Source organism: Dasypus novemcinctus, chromosome 3, assembly GCF_030445035.2.
Source record: "Dasypus novemcinctus isolate mDasNov1 chromosome 3, mDasNov1.1.hap2, whole genome shotgun sequence".
Taxonomy (NCBI): Eukaryota; Metazoa; Chordata; class Mammalia; order Cingulata; family Dasypodidae; genus Dasypus; species Dasypus novemcinctus.
This window is the reverse complement of record NC_080675.1, coordinates 75,462,527-75,476,311: the sequence shown is the minus strand read 5'-3', so window position 1 is coordinate 75,476,311 and position 13,785 is coordinate 75,462,527. Positions and strand designations below refer to the sequence as shown.

Genomic DNA, 13,785 nt, shown 5'->3' with positions numbered 1-13,785 from the left:
ATTGGGAAGATACTGTGCCTTTTATTAAAATTATATTAGTTTCTATAATTTTAAAAAATAGGTTATTTCATCTGTGAAAATAATGTCTCTTAACAGAATAAACTGATTAGAGGATGAATTGATCAGATTAAACTAAAATTACCAACCAAGAACACAAAGATAGAAAGCTTTTAAAAATTACTGCAAAAGAGCAAATTAACCTTTGTCCATACTGAGATTATATTTTGCTATACATGTTACCAGATTCCCACCAAATTTCTTTTTAAAAAAGTTTCCCAAAGTTTGCACCCAAGAACACTGGTTTATGTATGATTAGTGTTTATTGAAAAAACCAATCAAATACTAGGTCAAACAAAATAAAGGTGAGTATGATTTTACAGGACCTGTACAATGCCATAATGTGCATTAAGAATCTTCAAAAGAAGATGCATATAGTATACAACATTTCCAAAGTATATTTGATCACAGGTTTCATTTTTCAAAGAGCATTTTGGAAAACTTTAGTAGATTCTACCCAGTATCTTTCTGAATTATGATGTATCCAAAATTTGTACCAGTCCCTATATATGCAAAAAGTTGATACTTAACCAACTTCTGAAGCTAGTTCTGTCCTACAGTTACAGTGTAGTGGGAACTGGGAGTAATTCCCCAGGTAACTGGCTCTAGGATTTTGCTTTCCCTGGTTACTGCAAGATACTGGGTTCTGGCAAGCAATCTCCATTCTTAAAACCCCTTAAATAGGTGTCACTGGAGGGACTGGGTTTATTAATAAGCATAGTCAGTGCAAACGACTGAATAAACAGTTTTTAAATGCAATCTTCAGTTTGTCATTCATATGGTATGGATTTCTACTCGTGAAATACAAATCTGCTCTTGAAAATATATTTTTGATTTCTTCATTTTAGACCCTTGGTTACTATTAATTAAGGTAAAGTCATGCAAAAGGACACTGAAATCTAAGCTACTTTCTAACTGCAAAAGAATTGCAAACCAGAATATTCTGTGATAGTTTTATTCTGTATTTCCTTTTATATGTACAGTGGCACTATACTATTACATGGATTACCTTTATTTCCACATCTATCCTAGCATATATTATTCCTTAAAATAGATGTTTAACATGAGGTCCATAAACCAGAATGGGAAAAAACATATCTATTTTCTCCATCCTATTATTTCCTTCAGTTATGAATATAGGTCACCAACCATACCTTTGTTAGCATCAGAAGTCACAAATACTTCCATATCAAATTATAGCTGTGGATATCTCAAAATACTCAACTCTGCTTTCAAATTTATGGTACTTATTAAACCTACCTGAAGATCATGTGTGATTGCAGACTTCCTATCTATAGCTTTGGTGAGATGTGGCTGGCAAACTAACTACAGGCCTAGAAGCCAACACTGGACAATGCAGTTGTGTTTCCTCACTGATGAACCAGATGTTTGCATTACTTTCCAGCATTCAATACATGGAAGGAAGTGAGTCTAAGACCACTCCACAGTTTAATGTTCTTAATAAGCAAATACAGCAGCCTTTACACTGTTTAAAAGTAAATTTTAACTTTTTAAATTCATTGTCTTTAATGTATTACAAAGCATATATATTTAAAACAAATTTGTATTTTTAATATTTTGACTTTTTCCAGCGCAGTTTCCTTTGTAACCTCATGTATACATGTTTATGCATTAAAAACATTATTCTAAGGAGTCTATAAGCATCAACAGACTGCCAGAAAAAGTAAAGAAACACTTTTTGGCACAGAAGGTTAAAAAAATCCAACACTGACATAAAACAAAATGAAGAGCTCTAGGAGCTGGTCTTTCCATCTCTAGAGCTAGAAGAGTGGAATCAACTATTTTGCAATTCTGGAACATGACATTTACACTAAACCAGGGAAAAGCTTTAGGAAAGGAGATGGCACTGATAAATGCAAAGCCTACACAAACCAATGATCCTTCCATTCCTCAGCCCTGCTTTGGCTGTGAGGATAGCATCCCTTGATCTGGAAGGACAGGTAATGGAGAATGTCCTCCAAAAGTTGGGAGTTGTGCATTTTGGTTGGACCAGGAATCCCCTAAGGGATGGAAGCAGATACTTCCCTTGGTTTTCACTCTCCGGTTACAGCAGCTTCCCCCAACAGCATCTATCAAAGAGTTAAAGATTAAAGAGACTATATTTTGGGGGTTTTTTCCTTCAAGTTTCTCCCTTTTTGGACCAACATTTAAGGAAATCTTTGTCAGGTCACTGGAAGCCTAAAGATGTAACAATAGTGTGGGAGGAAGGGTGCCCAGCTTGCCACAGTAGCAAACAGTGCAGCAAGAGGTGATACCGCCTCTGCCCACTGGGCCTAGATAAGGTGACTACGCCTAACTAGGCCTTTGCTGCTAGCGGCTGGCCGGCGCTGCCCTCCCCCTTTCTATCTCCCGCCTAGCCCAACATCCGGCCAGCTCTCACTCCCCCTTTCCCCTCCCCTATTCCAAACCTCTCAGCCAGCCCTCTGCCTAGCAACCGCTTACAATCACCTATCAGGAAGCAGTACCCGCCCGCACCTATCAAATCCCTCCACGCAGTCCCTAACCCTATAAAGCTGTGTCCCCTTCCGCAATAAACCAGACTTGCGCACAGACCTAGTCTCCGCGGCTTTCTTCCTCCCCTTGCCGTGCGTCCTCCACTCCTGAGAGCCCCTCTAATGCTGTCTGCCGTAGCATCAAACGCCACTGCAGTCTAGTCTAACCCCTCCAAACCCCCCCGTCAGCATCAGAGTGCAAGCCGCCCCAGCCGCAAATAGAACATCCAGACAAGATACTTTACTTCCAAAACTGACTCAAGAACAAATAGAAAATCTGAATAGACCAATGGCAAGTAAAGAGAATGAATCAGTAATCAAAACCTTGGAAAAACAAAAAAGCCTAGGACCAGTTGTTTCCTATGTTGAATGCTATCAATCATTTAAAAAAGAATTACCAGGGAAGCAGACTTGACCCAGTGGTTAGGGTGTCCATCTACCACATGGGAGTTCCACGGTTCAAACCCCAGGCCTCCTTGACCCATGCGGAGCTCGCCCATGCACAGTGCTGATGTACGCAATGAGTGCCATGCCATGCAGTGGTGTCCCCCGCATAGCGGAGCCCTACGCGCAAGAACTGCGCCCCATAAAGACAGCTGCCCGGCGCAAAAGAAGGTGCAGCCTGCCCAGGAATGGCGCCGCACACGCAGAGCTGACACAACAAGATGATGCGACAAAAAGAAAGAGATTCCCATGCTGCTGACAACAACAGAAGTGGACAAGGAAGACGACACAGCAAATAGACACAAAGAACAGACAACCGGGGTGGGGGTGGGGGGGGAGAGAAATAAATAAATCTTTAAAAAAAAAAATGAATTACCACCAATCCCACTCAGATTCTTAAAAAAAAAAAGAGGAAACACTTCCAAATGCATATGAAGCCAGCTTTACCCTGATACCAAAGCCAGTCAAAGACACTATAAAAAAAAGAAAAACTACAGGTTAATATCCCTTAAGAATATACATGCAAAATTCATCAACAGAATACTAGCAAATCAAATTCAGCAGCATTGTAAAAGGATTACACACCATAACCAACTGAGATTTATCCCTGGAATGCAAGGGTGGTTCCCACATACCCTAAAGTCAACCAATGCAGTAAACCATGTTAATAGAAGGAGGGAAAAAAACTACATGGTCATCTCAAAAGATGAAGATAGAGCATCTTACAAAACCCAATGCCCTTTCATTATTAAAAAAAAAAAATTTTAAGTAAACTAGAAATAGAAGGGAACTTTCTCAACCTGATAAAGGCCATATATAAAAAGTCCACATGAGAAACAGATGTGGCTCAATCGATTGGGCTCCTGCCTATAATCAGGAGGTCCCCAGTTCACTTCCAGTGCCTCCTAGAGAAGACAAGCAAGACAGCAAGCTAGTGTGACAGGCAGGTGAAGTGAGGTGACACAACAAGATGCAACAATGAGGAAAGACAATGAGAGAGACAACAAACCAAGGATCTGAGGTGCCTCAAGCAAATGAGTACCTCTCTGCCACACAGGAGCTCACAGGTTCAGTTCCCAGTGCTTCCTAAAGAGAAGACAAGGGAAGAGGATGTGGCTCAAGTGATAGGGCTTCTGCCACCATATGGGAGGACCCAAGTTTGATCTCTGGGGCCTCCTTGTGAAAAGGTAGAAGAGAAAGCATGCCTGCACGGCAAGCCAGGCCTGCGTGGTGAGCTGAGTGCCCACGTAGCAACAGTGGCCACGCAAGTGAGTTATGCAGCAAGCTGAAGATGCAACAAAAGAGAAACAAAAGGGAGAGTCAAGGTGAAGAGCAGCAGAAACCAGAACTGAGGTGGCAAGGCTAATAGGGAACCTCTCTCCACATCAGAGGTCCCCAGGATCAAATCCCAGTGAATTCTAGAGGAGGAGAAATGAGAAGAGAAGACCAAAAAAAGAAACAGATACAGAAGATCACACAGCAAATGGATATAGACAGCAAAAACAGCAGGGCAGGGGGAGAGGGAGAGGAAGCGGGGAAATAAATAGATCTTTTTTTAACATTTTAAACAAGAGAAGACAAGCAGACAAAGCTCACAAATGGACACAGAGCAGACAGCAGCACAAACAAGGGGGGAATATATAAATAAAATAAATCTTTAATTAAAAAAAACAGCCAACAGTATTATACTCAATGGTGAAAGACAAAGTTCTTCCCAAGATTAAGAAAGACAAAGATAGCAGCTTTTGCTACTTCATGTAATACTGGAAATTCTAGCCAAGCAATTCAGCCAGAAAAAGATATAAAAACCATCATAATTGGCAAGGAAGAAATAAAATTATCTCTGTTCACAGATAACATGAACTTACACATAGAAAACCCTAAAGAATTCCCCCAAAAACTGTTAAAGCTGATAAATTCAACAAAGTTGCAGGATACAAAATCAACACACAAAAATCAATTATGATGACATGATCCTGTACTGAGAAAATCCTGAAGGGAAACAGACTTGGCCCAGTGGTTAGGGCGTCCGTCTATCACATGGGAGGTCTGCGGTTCAAACCCAGGGCCTCCTTGACCTGTGTGGAGCTGGCCTATGTGCAGTGCTGATGTGCTCAAGGAGTGCCCTGCCACGCAGAGGTGTCCCCCACGTAGGGGAGCCCCACGTGCAAGGAGTGCGCCCCATAAGGAGAGCCGCCCAGCGCGAAAGAAAGTGCAGCCTGCCTAAGAATGGCACCACCCACACAGGGAGCTGACACAATACGATGATGCAACAAAAAGAGACACAGATTCCCATGCCACTGACAACAACAGAAGCGGACAAAGAAACAAGATGCAGCAAAGAGACACAGAAAACAGACAACCGGTGTGGGGGGTGGGGGGTGGGGGGGGGAGGGAAGAGAAATAAATAAATAAATCTTTAAAAAAAGAAAATCCTGAAGTATCCAAAACAAAGCTACTTGAGCTAATAATTGAGTTGAGCAACGTGGCAGGATACAAGATCAACACACAAAAATCAGTAATGTTTTTGTACACTAGTACTGAACAATCTGAGGAGGAAATCGGAAAATTCCATTTTTCAATAGCAACAAAAAGACTCAAATACCTAGGAATTAGGTTAACCAAAGATATACAGGACCTATATGCAGAACACTGCAAAACAATGCTAAAAGAAATTTTAAAAACCTAAACAAATGGAAAGACATTCCATGTTCATGGATTGAAAGAATAAATATTGTGAAGATGTCAAGCTTACTTTACAGAATTAGAAAAGGCAATCACCAAATTCATTTGGAAGGGAAAGTGCTCTTAAAAATAAGAATGATGGAGGAATTTCACTGCCTGACCTTGAAACATATTACAAAGCTACAGTTGTCAAAACAGCGTGGTATTGGCATAAAGATAGACATATCAATCAATTGAACAGAACTGAGAACCCAGAAATGAACCCTCAACTCTACAGTCAACTGAGATTTGGCAAACCTACCAAGTCAATGTTAATGGACCAAAACAGTCTTTTCAACAAATGATGCTGGGACAACTGGATATCTATAACCAAGAGAATGAAAGAGGACCCCTATCTCACTCCCTATACAAGAATCAACTCAAAATGGAGCAAAGACCTCAATATAAAAGCCAGGACCATTAAACTACTAGACAAAAATATATGGAAACATCTTCAAGAGGTTTCTTGGACCTTACACCCAAAGCGCATGCAACAGAAGAAAAAATAAATAGGATCTCCTCAAAATTAAACACTTTTGTACCTCCCAGGACTTTGGGATCTCACTTAATGGGAGTATATTTGGAAACCACATGTCAGATAAGGGTTTAATATCCAGGATATATAAAGAAATGTTACAACTCAACAATAAAAAGACAAATGACCCAATTGAAAAAATGGCAGGGAGATGGATGTGGCTCAACCAATTGGGCTCCCATCTACCATATAGGAAGTCCAGGGTCCGATGCCCAGGGCCTCCTAGTAAGGGCAAGCTGGCCCATGCAGCGAGCTGGCCCACGCAGAGTGCCAGCCCATGCGGGAATGTCGCCCCACACAGGAAATGCCACCATGTGTGGGAACACAGCCCAGCATGGGAAAGCCACCTTGTGCAGTAGTGCCAGCCTACGCAGAAAGCTGGCACAGCAAGATCATGCAACAAGAGACACAGAAGACAGAAAAAAAGATGTAGCAGAACAGGGACTTAAGGTGGCGCAAGAGAGTAATCGCCTCTTTCCTACTCCAGAAGGTCCCAGGATTGGTTCCCAGAGCTGCCTAATGAGTATACAAGCAGACACAGAAGAACACACAGCGAATGGATGGAGAGAGCAGACAACAAGGGGAAGGGAGGTGGGGGGAATAAATAAAATCTTAAAAAAAAAAAAATGGGGGCGGCGGACTTGGCCCAGTGGTTAGGGCATCCATCTACCACATGGGAGGTCCGCGGTTCAAACCCCAGGGCTCCTTGACCCGTGTGGAGCTGGCCCACGCACAGTGCTGATGTGCGCAACGAGTGCCGTGCCACGCAGGGGTGTCCCCCACGTAGGGGACCCCCACGCACAAGGAGTGTGCCCTGTAAGGAGAGCTGCCCAGCGCGAAAGAAAGTGCAGCTTGCCCAGGAATGGCCCCACACACACAGAGAGCTGACACAAGATGACGAAACAAAAAGAAACAGATTCCTATGCTGCTGACAACAACAGAAGCAGACAAAGACGACGCAGCAAAACAGACACAAAGAACAGACAACCGGGGTGGGGGGGGAGGGGAGAGAAATAAATAAACGAATCTTTAAAAAAAAATGGGCAAAAGACTTGAATAGACATTTGTCCAAAGAAGAAATACAAATGGAAAAAAAAAAAAAATTGAATGCTCAACTTCACTAATGATTAGGGAAATGCAAATCAAAACTACAATGAGATATCATTTCACACCTATCAGAATGGCCCCTGTTAAAAAGAAAGAACTACAAGTGTTGGAGAGGATGTGGAGAGAGAGAAACACTTATTCATGTTGGTGGGAATGCAGAATAGCAGAGCCACTGTGGAGGACTTCTTGGTAGTTCCTAAAGAAGTTCAATATAGACTTGCCACATGACCCTGCAATACCACTACTGGGTATATACCAGAAGAACTGAGAGCAGTGACAGGAACAGACCCCTGCACACAGATGCTCACAGCGACATTATTCACAATTGCCAAAAGTTGGAAACAACCCAGATGTCCATCAGCAGATGAACAGAAAAACAAACTGTGGTCTTTTCACATGATGGAATATTATGCAACTGTTAAGAAATGAAGTTGTAAAACATGACAGCATGGATGAACTTGGAGGACATTATATTGCGCAAAGTAAGCCAGACACAAAAGGACAAATACTGTATGACTGCGTTACTATGAACCAAATATATTGTGTAACATACTGTATGATTAAAAAAATTTTTGTATGTATTCAGTACACTTAAATGAGAAATGTTTTTACTCAACTATATTTTCTTTTGTTTTTGTTTATATTTTCAATTATTAAATGTATAAAATGAAGTTTTAAAAAATCAGTTTTATTTCTACTCTCTAGCAGTGAACAATCCACAAAAGAAATTAAGACAATACCATTAACAATACATAAAAAAAGAATAAAATATTTGGGAATAAATTTAACCAAGGAAGCAAAAGACTTGTACACTGAGAACTATAAACATTACTAAAAGAAATTAAAGATGACCTTAATAAATGGAAAAACATCCCATGTTCATAGATTGTATGGCTTAATAGTTTTAAGTTGACAATAGACGACAATATTACCCAAGGTAATATATATATAAATGCAATCCCTATCAAAATGCCAGTAATGTTTGTTTGCAGGAATAGAAAAACATACTAAAATTCATTCAGAACTTCAAGGGACCTCAAACAACCAAAACTATCTTGAAAAAGATCAAAGTTAGGGGATTCATATCTCTAGATTTAAAACTTAACACGGACTACAGTCATCAAAACAGTGATGCATTGGCACAAGGATAGACTTAGAGACCACTGAAATAAGAAAGCCCAGAAATAAACCCTCACATATATGGTGAATTGATTTTGACAAGGGTACCAATGGGGAAAGAATAGTCTCCTTAACAAATTGTGCTTGGAAAAACTAAATACTACATGTAAAAGAATGATTTTCAACCCTTCCTCACACCATATACAAAAATTAAGTCAGGGCAAATAGATGCAGCTGAAGCAGTTATATGCCTACCTCCCACATTCAGGAGGTCTTGAATTTGGCTTCCAGTGCCTCCTAAAGAAAACACCCAATAAGCAGACAACAAGCAAAAAAAGCAAAATGAGCAGACAACCAGCAAAAACAAACACACAAACAGACAAGGGAGCCAACTGGGGAGCTGATTTTAAAAAAAATCTCAAAAATCAAAGACCTATATTTAAGAGCTAAAGTTATATGAAGGTCTTAGAAGAAAACATGGGGGTAAATATTCATGATCTTGGATTTAAGCACAGACAACAAAAAAAATAAAATGTACTCACCAAAATTTAAAACATTATAAAAGAAACCCTACACTGCCATGAGGGGGTGAGTTTTGACCCCTGTCCAGTTCCAGCATGGGTCCTGATGGTTTTCCCCTTTAACATCCCTCCCAACAGACTCCTGCTTCAAAGAGGTTATTGTCCAAATGGGGCAGTTTGGATGAAACTCCATACATCTATGAAAGAGTGTGGCATATTCCTTCTGCTGAGACATCTATAGGTGACCCACAGATTCCTCTTTCTGAAAGAGAAGAGAATGGCTTAAATTGTCCCTCAGCTCAACCATTTTGGGATACCCACTTGGATAGTGACAGATGATCTGTAGCACTGGCTTGGTTTCTATGTAGCAAACAAACTCTTCTGTGTGGAGCTGGGCTTAGTGTAGGAACCTCTCTTTCCAATTGGCACCTCTCTTAATCCCCTTGTCCCCAACCCAGGGCTTCCTCTAGGTGGTCTCTATTGAATTCCTCATTTCATGGCTGTACAACTGCTCCCACCATTACCAGCTTATGTTACCCTGTGGAACCCTAGGACTCCAAAAAACGTACTTTAAAATTTATTGGTTTATGTTTTTCTCTCCCTAAATAGATGTTGATTATAAAAAAAAAAACCAAGTAACAGTAAAAAGTCAAAATCCCAAAGGACTCCTATACAATTTACTGAAACTTTCCAATCTTTTGATACACTCATAATTGTGTGTTTATATTCATAAAGCATATTTACTGCATGTTCAGTATTCTGTAACAAACTTTTCTCTTAATATGCCAATTAACATTTTTAATGTAAATACATAAAGAACTACACCTTTTTTTAACAGCTGCAGAGTATTTCCTTGTACATAATTTAACCAAGTCCCACCAATGAACATTTAACCGTTAAAAATAGTAAAAACCTTTATACATACAAGTTGATATACTCATTTCTTTAGGAACCCTGAATTGAAGAATATGCACATTTTAGGGAAGTGGATGTGGCTCAAGCAGTTGGGTGTCTGCCTACCACATGGGAAGTCCCAGGTTTGGTTCCTGGCACCTCCTAAAGAAGATGACCAAGACAGCGAGCTGACACAAGATGACACAACGAGATGACACAACAAGGAAACAAAAGACACACAAAAATCAGGAAGCGGATGTGGCTCAAGAGATTGGGCAATTCCCTCCCCCACATGGGACGTCCTGGGTTTAGTTCCTGATGCCTCCTGAAAAAGAAGTAGGAAGAGACACAGCACACGACAAACAGACACAGAGAGTAGATAACAAATGCAAACAACAGGGGGGTAGGGGAAGGGAATAAATAAATAAAATAAATATTAAAAAAAAAAAGAATATGTACATTTTAAATTTATAAGTATAAAGTGCAGTAAAGCCATGATTTTATTTTCATGTTATATACTATAAATATTTTTCCTTATTTTAATATTCTCATGGTGTTTTCTGCCATGCAAACATTTTTCATATTTACATTAGATTTTTTATTCTTTTCTCCATTTTTGTTTTGGAAATGTCTTTTCCACAAGATCATAAAAGTAATCTCATATTTTCTTTAGCACTCTATAGTTTCATTGTTTTATACTTAAACCTTTGCTTAAGTTTGTCTTCCCCACCAGAAAAAAAGATATACAATTGTCCTCTACTATTTCTTGAATAACCTATCTTCCCCTTGTTTGTACTAAGATTTATTTTTGGCTACAAGTAACAAAACACACAAAAATGGATTCAACAATATAAGGGATTTACTATCACATAATAAAAAGTCCAAAGGTAAACAGTTCCAGGCTTGTTACATTCAGCAGCCCAATCTGGGTGCTTTCTGTCTGTACATCCTGCTATCCTCAGTGTAATGGTGTTCATCTTCATTCTTATCCTTTTGTGGTCATTAGATGGCTGCTGCTCCAAACATCCATCATCACACATCTTCACTGAGAAACAGAAAGGGGGCAAAACCCTATCTTGTATCCATTTTTTAAAGAACAACAAAAATTTCCCAAAAGTCCTTCCCATTTGTGTCATTAGCCAGGCTTTCATTAAATGGTCATAGATAAACTAATTACCATGATTGGCTTAGAGACTAATCAACAGTCACCCTCTCTGGAACTAAAGAAGAGCCCTATTCTGCAGCACAAGGCCATAGAGGGTTAACACCAAAACAAAAAAAATGAGTTCTGTCAGCAAAGAAGGCAGGAGGAAATGGCTAATGCCTAGGCAACTAAGAGTGTCTAACCCACTAAAGTACCACCTTCTCTCATACGCAAAATTCCTATATGCTACACTTGTTTTATTTTGAAGTTCTCTATTTTGTTCTTTTTTTTTTTTGAGGTACCAGGGTCGCAGATTGACTCCAGGACCTTGTGTGTGGGAATCCGGTGCTCAACCACTGAGCCACATTAGCTTTCCCATCTGTCTGCTTTTTGTTTGTTTGTGTGTTTGCTTTAGGAGGCACTGGGGTATTTTGTTCCATTTTTATCTACTCATGTATCATTAGCAATTCCAGGGTTATTATGACCCTTATTAATCACTGAGCTTTATATTTATAATTGGTAGGGTCTTTCCTGGATTTTTTTTCAAAGTCTGAAAAAAATATTTCCTTCTAAATAATTTGAGAATTAGAATTACTTTAATAAATTCATCTGAATTAAACTGACATCTTTATAGTACTGAACATTTCTATGAAAGGAAAATGGTATGCCTCTACACTTACTTGAGTTTTCTTTTATGTAACTAAAGCGAATTTTTAGTTTTTATTTTATGTTTTTTTGTTTTTTTTATATATTTTTTTTATGAGGTACGAGGGGCTGGGGATTGAACCCTGGATCTCGTATGTGGGAAGCTAGTGCTCAACCACTAAGCCACATGGGCTCCTGGAGTTGGTTTTTTCATTTGTTTTGCTTGTTGTTTGTTTTTTAGGAGGCATCAAGACTCAAACCTGGAACCTCCGATGTGAGAAGGAGGCACTCAGCTGCTTGAGCCACAACTGCTCCCTCATGTTTCTTTTATATAATTTTTGCCCATTTTTATCACAAAGAGTTACCCTTCTTAATCTGCTATCTTTGGCAAAGAACCCAGTGAAAACATCTTGGTTGGCCTTCCGCAGAGTTCCCTGTCAAATATATGCACAAGGGTAATAAAAGAGAAATAAAGTACAGTTTAAATAATCAAAGTGCAGATACTCCAATATGCAGAGTTCTAACAAAAGCTGGAATTGAAATATCTGCTTAGCTCAGATCATTTAAGTTATATAAGGTCCGTTTTTAATTCCCCTTCTTTATTTTACCTTCAAATGTCAGAAATGGGATTGGCATTGGAATACAATTTAAGGCAAATCTGAATCAGACACAAGAGCACCAGAAGATATAAGAATAAGGCAAACATCAAAAAAGAGTAAGTTTGCCTCCAGTGCCCTCCAGCACTAAGGATTAAGCAGATCTAGGTTTCTTGACCTGGCTAAACTGTCTTTGAATGTCTTTTAACAGAAGAGAGAGCAGAGGGGAGGTGGACAGGTCTCCTTCCCTAAGAAATACAGAAAAGCCCTAGCCTTGTTCCCTACACAGTTAGCACAGCTAGATCCTGGAAGTGAAAGAGAAGGTAAGAGAGACGTACTAATGAGCACTGACCCCAAACCACCAAGAAGATCCGATCCAGTGAATATTAGTTTGACTAATCCAAATATCCACGCTTCTTCCCTTGGGGAAGAGTAAATAAGGGAATGCATGTAAACATGGCAGAAATTTCACCAGTACTTCTATGCATGGAGAGAAAAGTTGAAAGTCAAGGCTGTAATAAGGAGTGAGAAGCATAAAAAAATCCCTCAAATATCTAATGTTCTTTGGCCATAGAGTTGCTGAATTCACATTTAAACAAATAAATATATATTTCACTTTATTACATTAATGGAGCACTTTCAAGGATTGAATTCTACTAAAGTAAATGAAGTTTTAAGCAATTTAGCCAGTCAAATAGGGAAGGTGTAGCTCAGTTGTTGAGCACCTGATTTGCATGTACGAGGTCCCAGGTTCAATCCCTGGTACCTCCTAAAAACAAACAAAAATAGCCAGTCAGATATTTATGTAATAATATATATATGTAATATATATATGAAATCCTTATACAGGTATAAAAATTCTCTTAATAGAAACAAAATTTAAGCAACATAATAAAAATTAGGTTTTGTGTGTACTGTTGGCTTTTTTTGAGTAACTAAAACAAGTTGATACTTCACCATTTTGTTAATTCTTACACAAATGATTCTGATTGATCCCTACTTCTCTTTATGGTATTCAACAAACCCTGAGTTTTGCTTCTCCATCTGTGGTTAAGTAAATATATATCACTCTAAGTAAATAAAAAGTTTAAAATTAAGGTCCTATGTCTTGGTGACTGATTATTGGAAACTGGGTTTTTATGCTAAATAATATCAGTAAAGTATATGTGAAAGTAGAATGTCCCATTATCTGCTTTACTTGGTCTGTGCCAAGCTGATAAAAAACAACCTTACTCCTGCTTAAAAGTACACCTTTCATCACATAATGTAGCAAATAGCTTAAACTAATACAAACTTCCAACAATGTAATAAATTACTGCCACTTGAAATACTTTATACACGAACAATTTATCTCTTTACACTTTTGAAGTCTTGAATTTCAGTATGTTCTACAGCTTCTGTATCATCACCTGAAATTTGCCTAAAAGAGAAAATATGAAAATTCATTCTTTGATATTGGTTTAGGGGAAACAAATCTAAACATCAA

The 13,785-nt window shown here is 39.0% G+C and overlaps 1 protein-coding gene across 4 annotated transcripts in view; it reads right to left on the bottom strand.

The window, feature by feature from the left end:
• Positions 1–301: 301 nt before the first annotated feature.
• Positions 302–13,785, bottom strand: part of TRAPPC6B (trafficking protein particle complex subunit 6B) — a 31,068-nt gene continuing 17,584 nt past the window's right edge. The window contains exons 6-7 of one of the 4 annotated variants that reach the window (XM_004453827.5): positions 13,644–13,719; positions 8,048–10,959 (exon numbers count right to left, since the gene is read on the bottom strand). In XM_004453827.5, coding sequence (XP_004453884.1) covers positions 13,688–13,719 — 32 coding nt within the window. In that variant the 3' untranslated portion in view covers positions 8,048–10,959; positions 13,644–13,687. Of the gene's footprint in view, positions 2,148–8,047; positions 13,720–13,785 lie in introns of those variants that run through there. The other 3 variants (XM_071213956.1, XM_071213957.1, XM_058293537.2) reach the window with 3 other exon arrangements.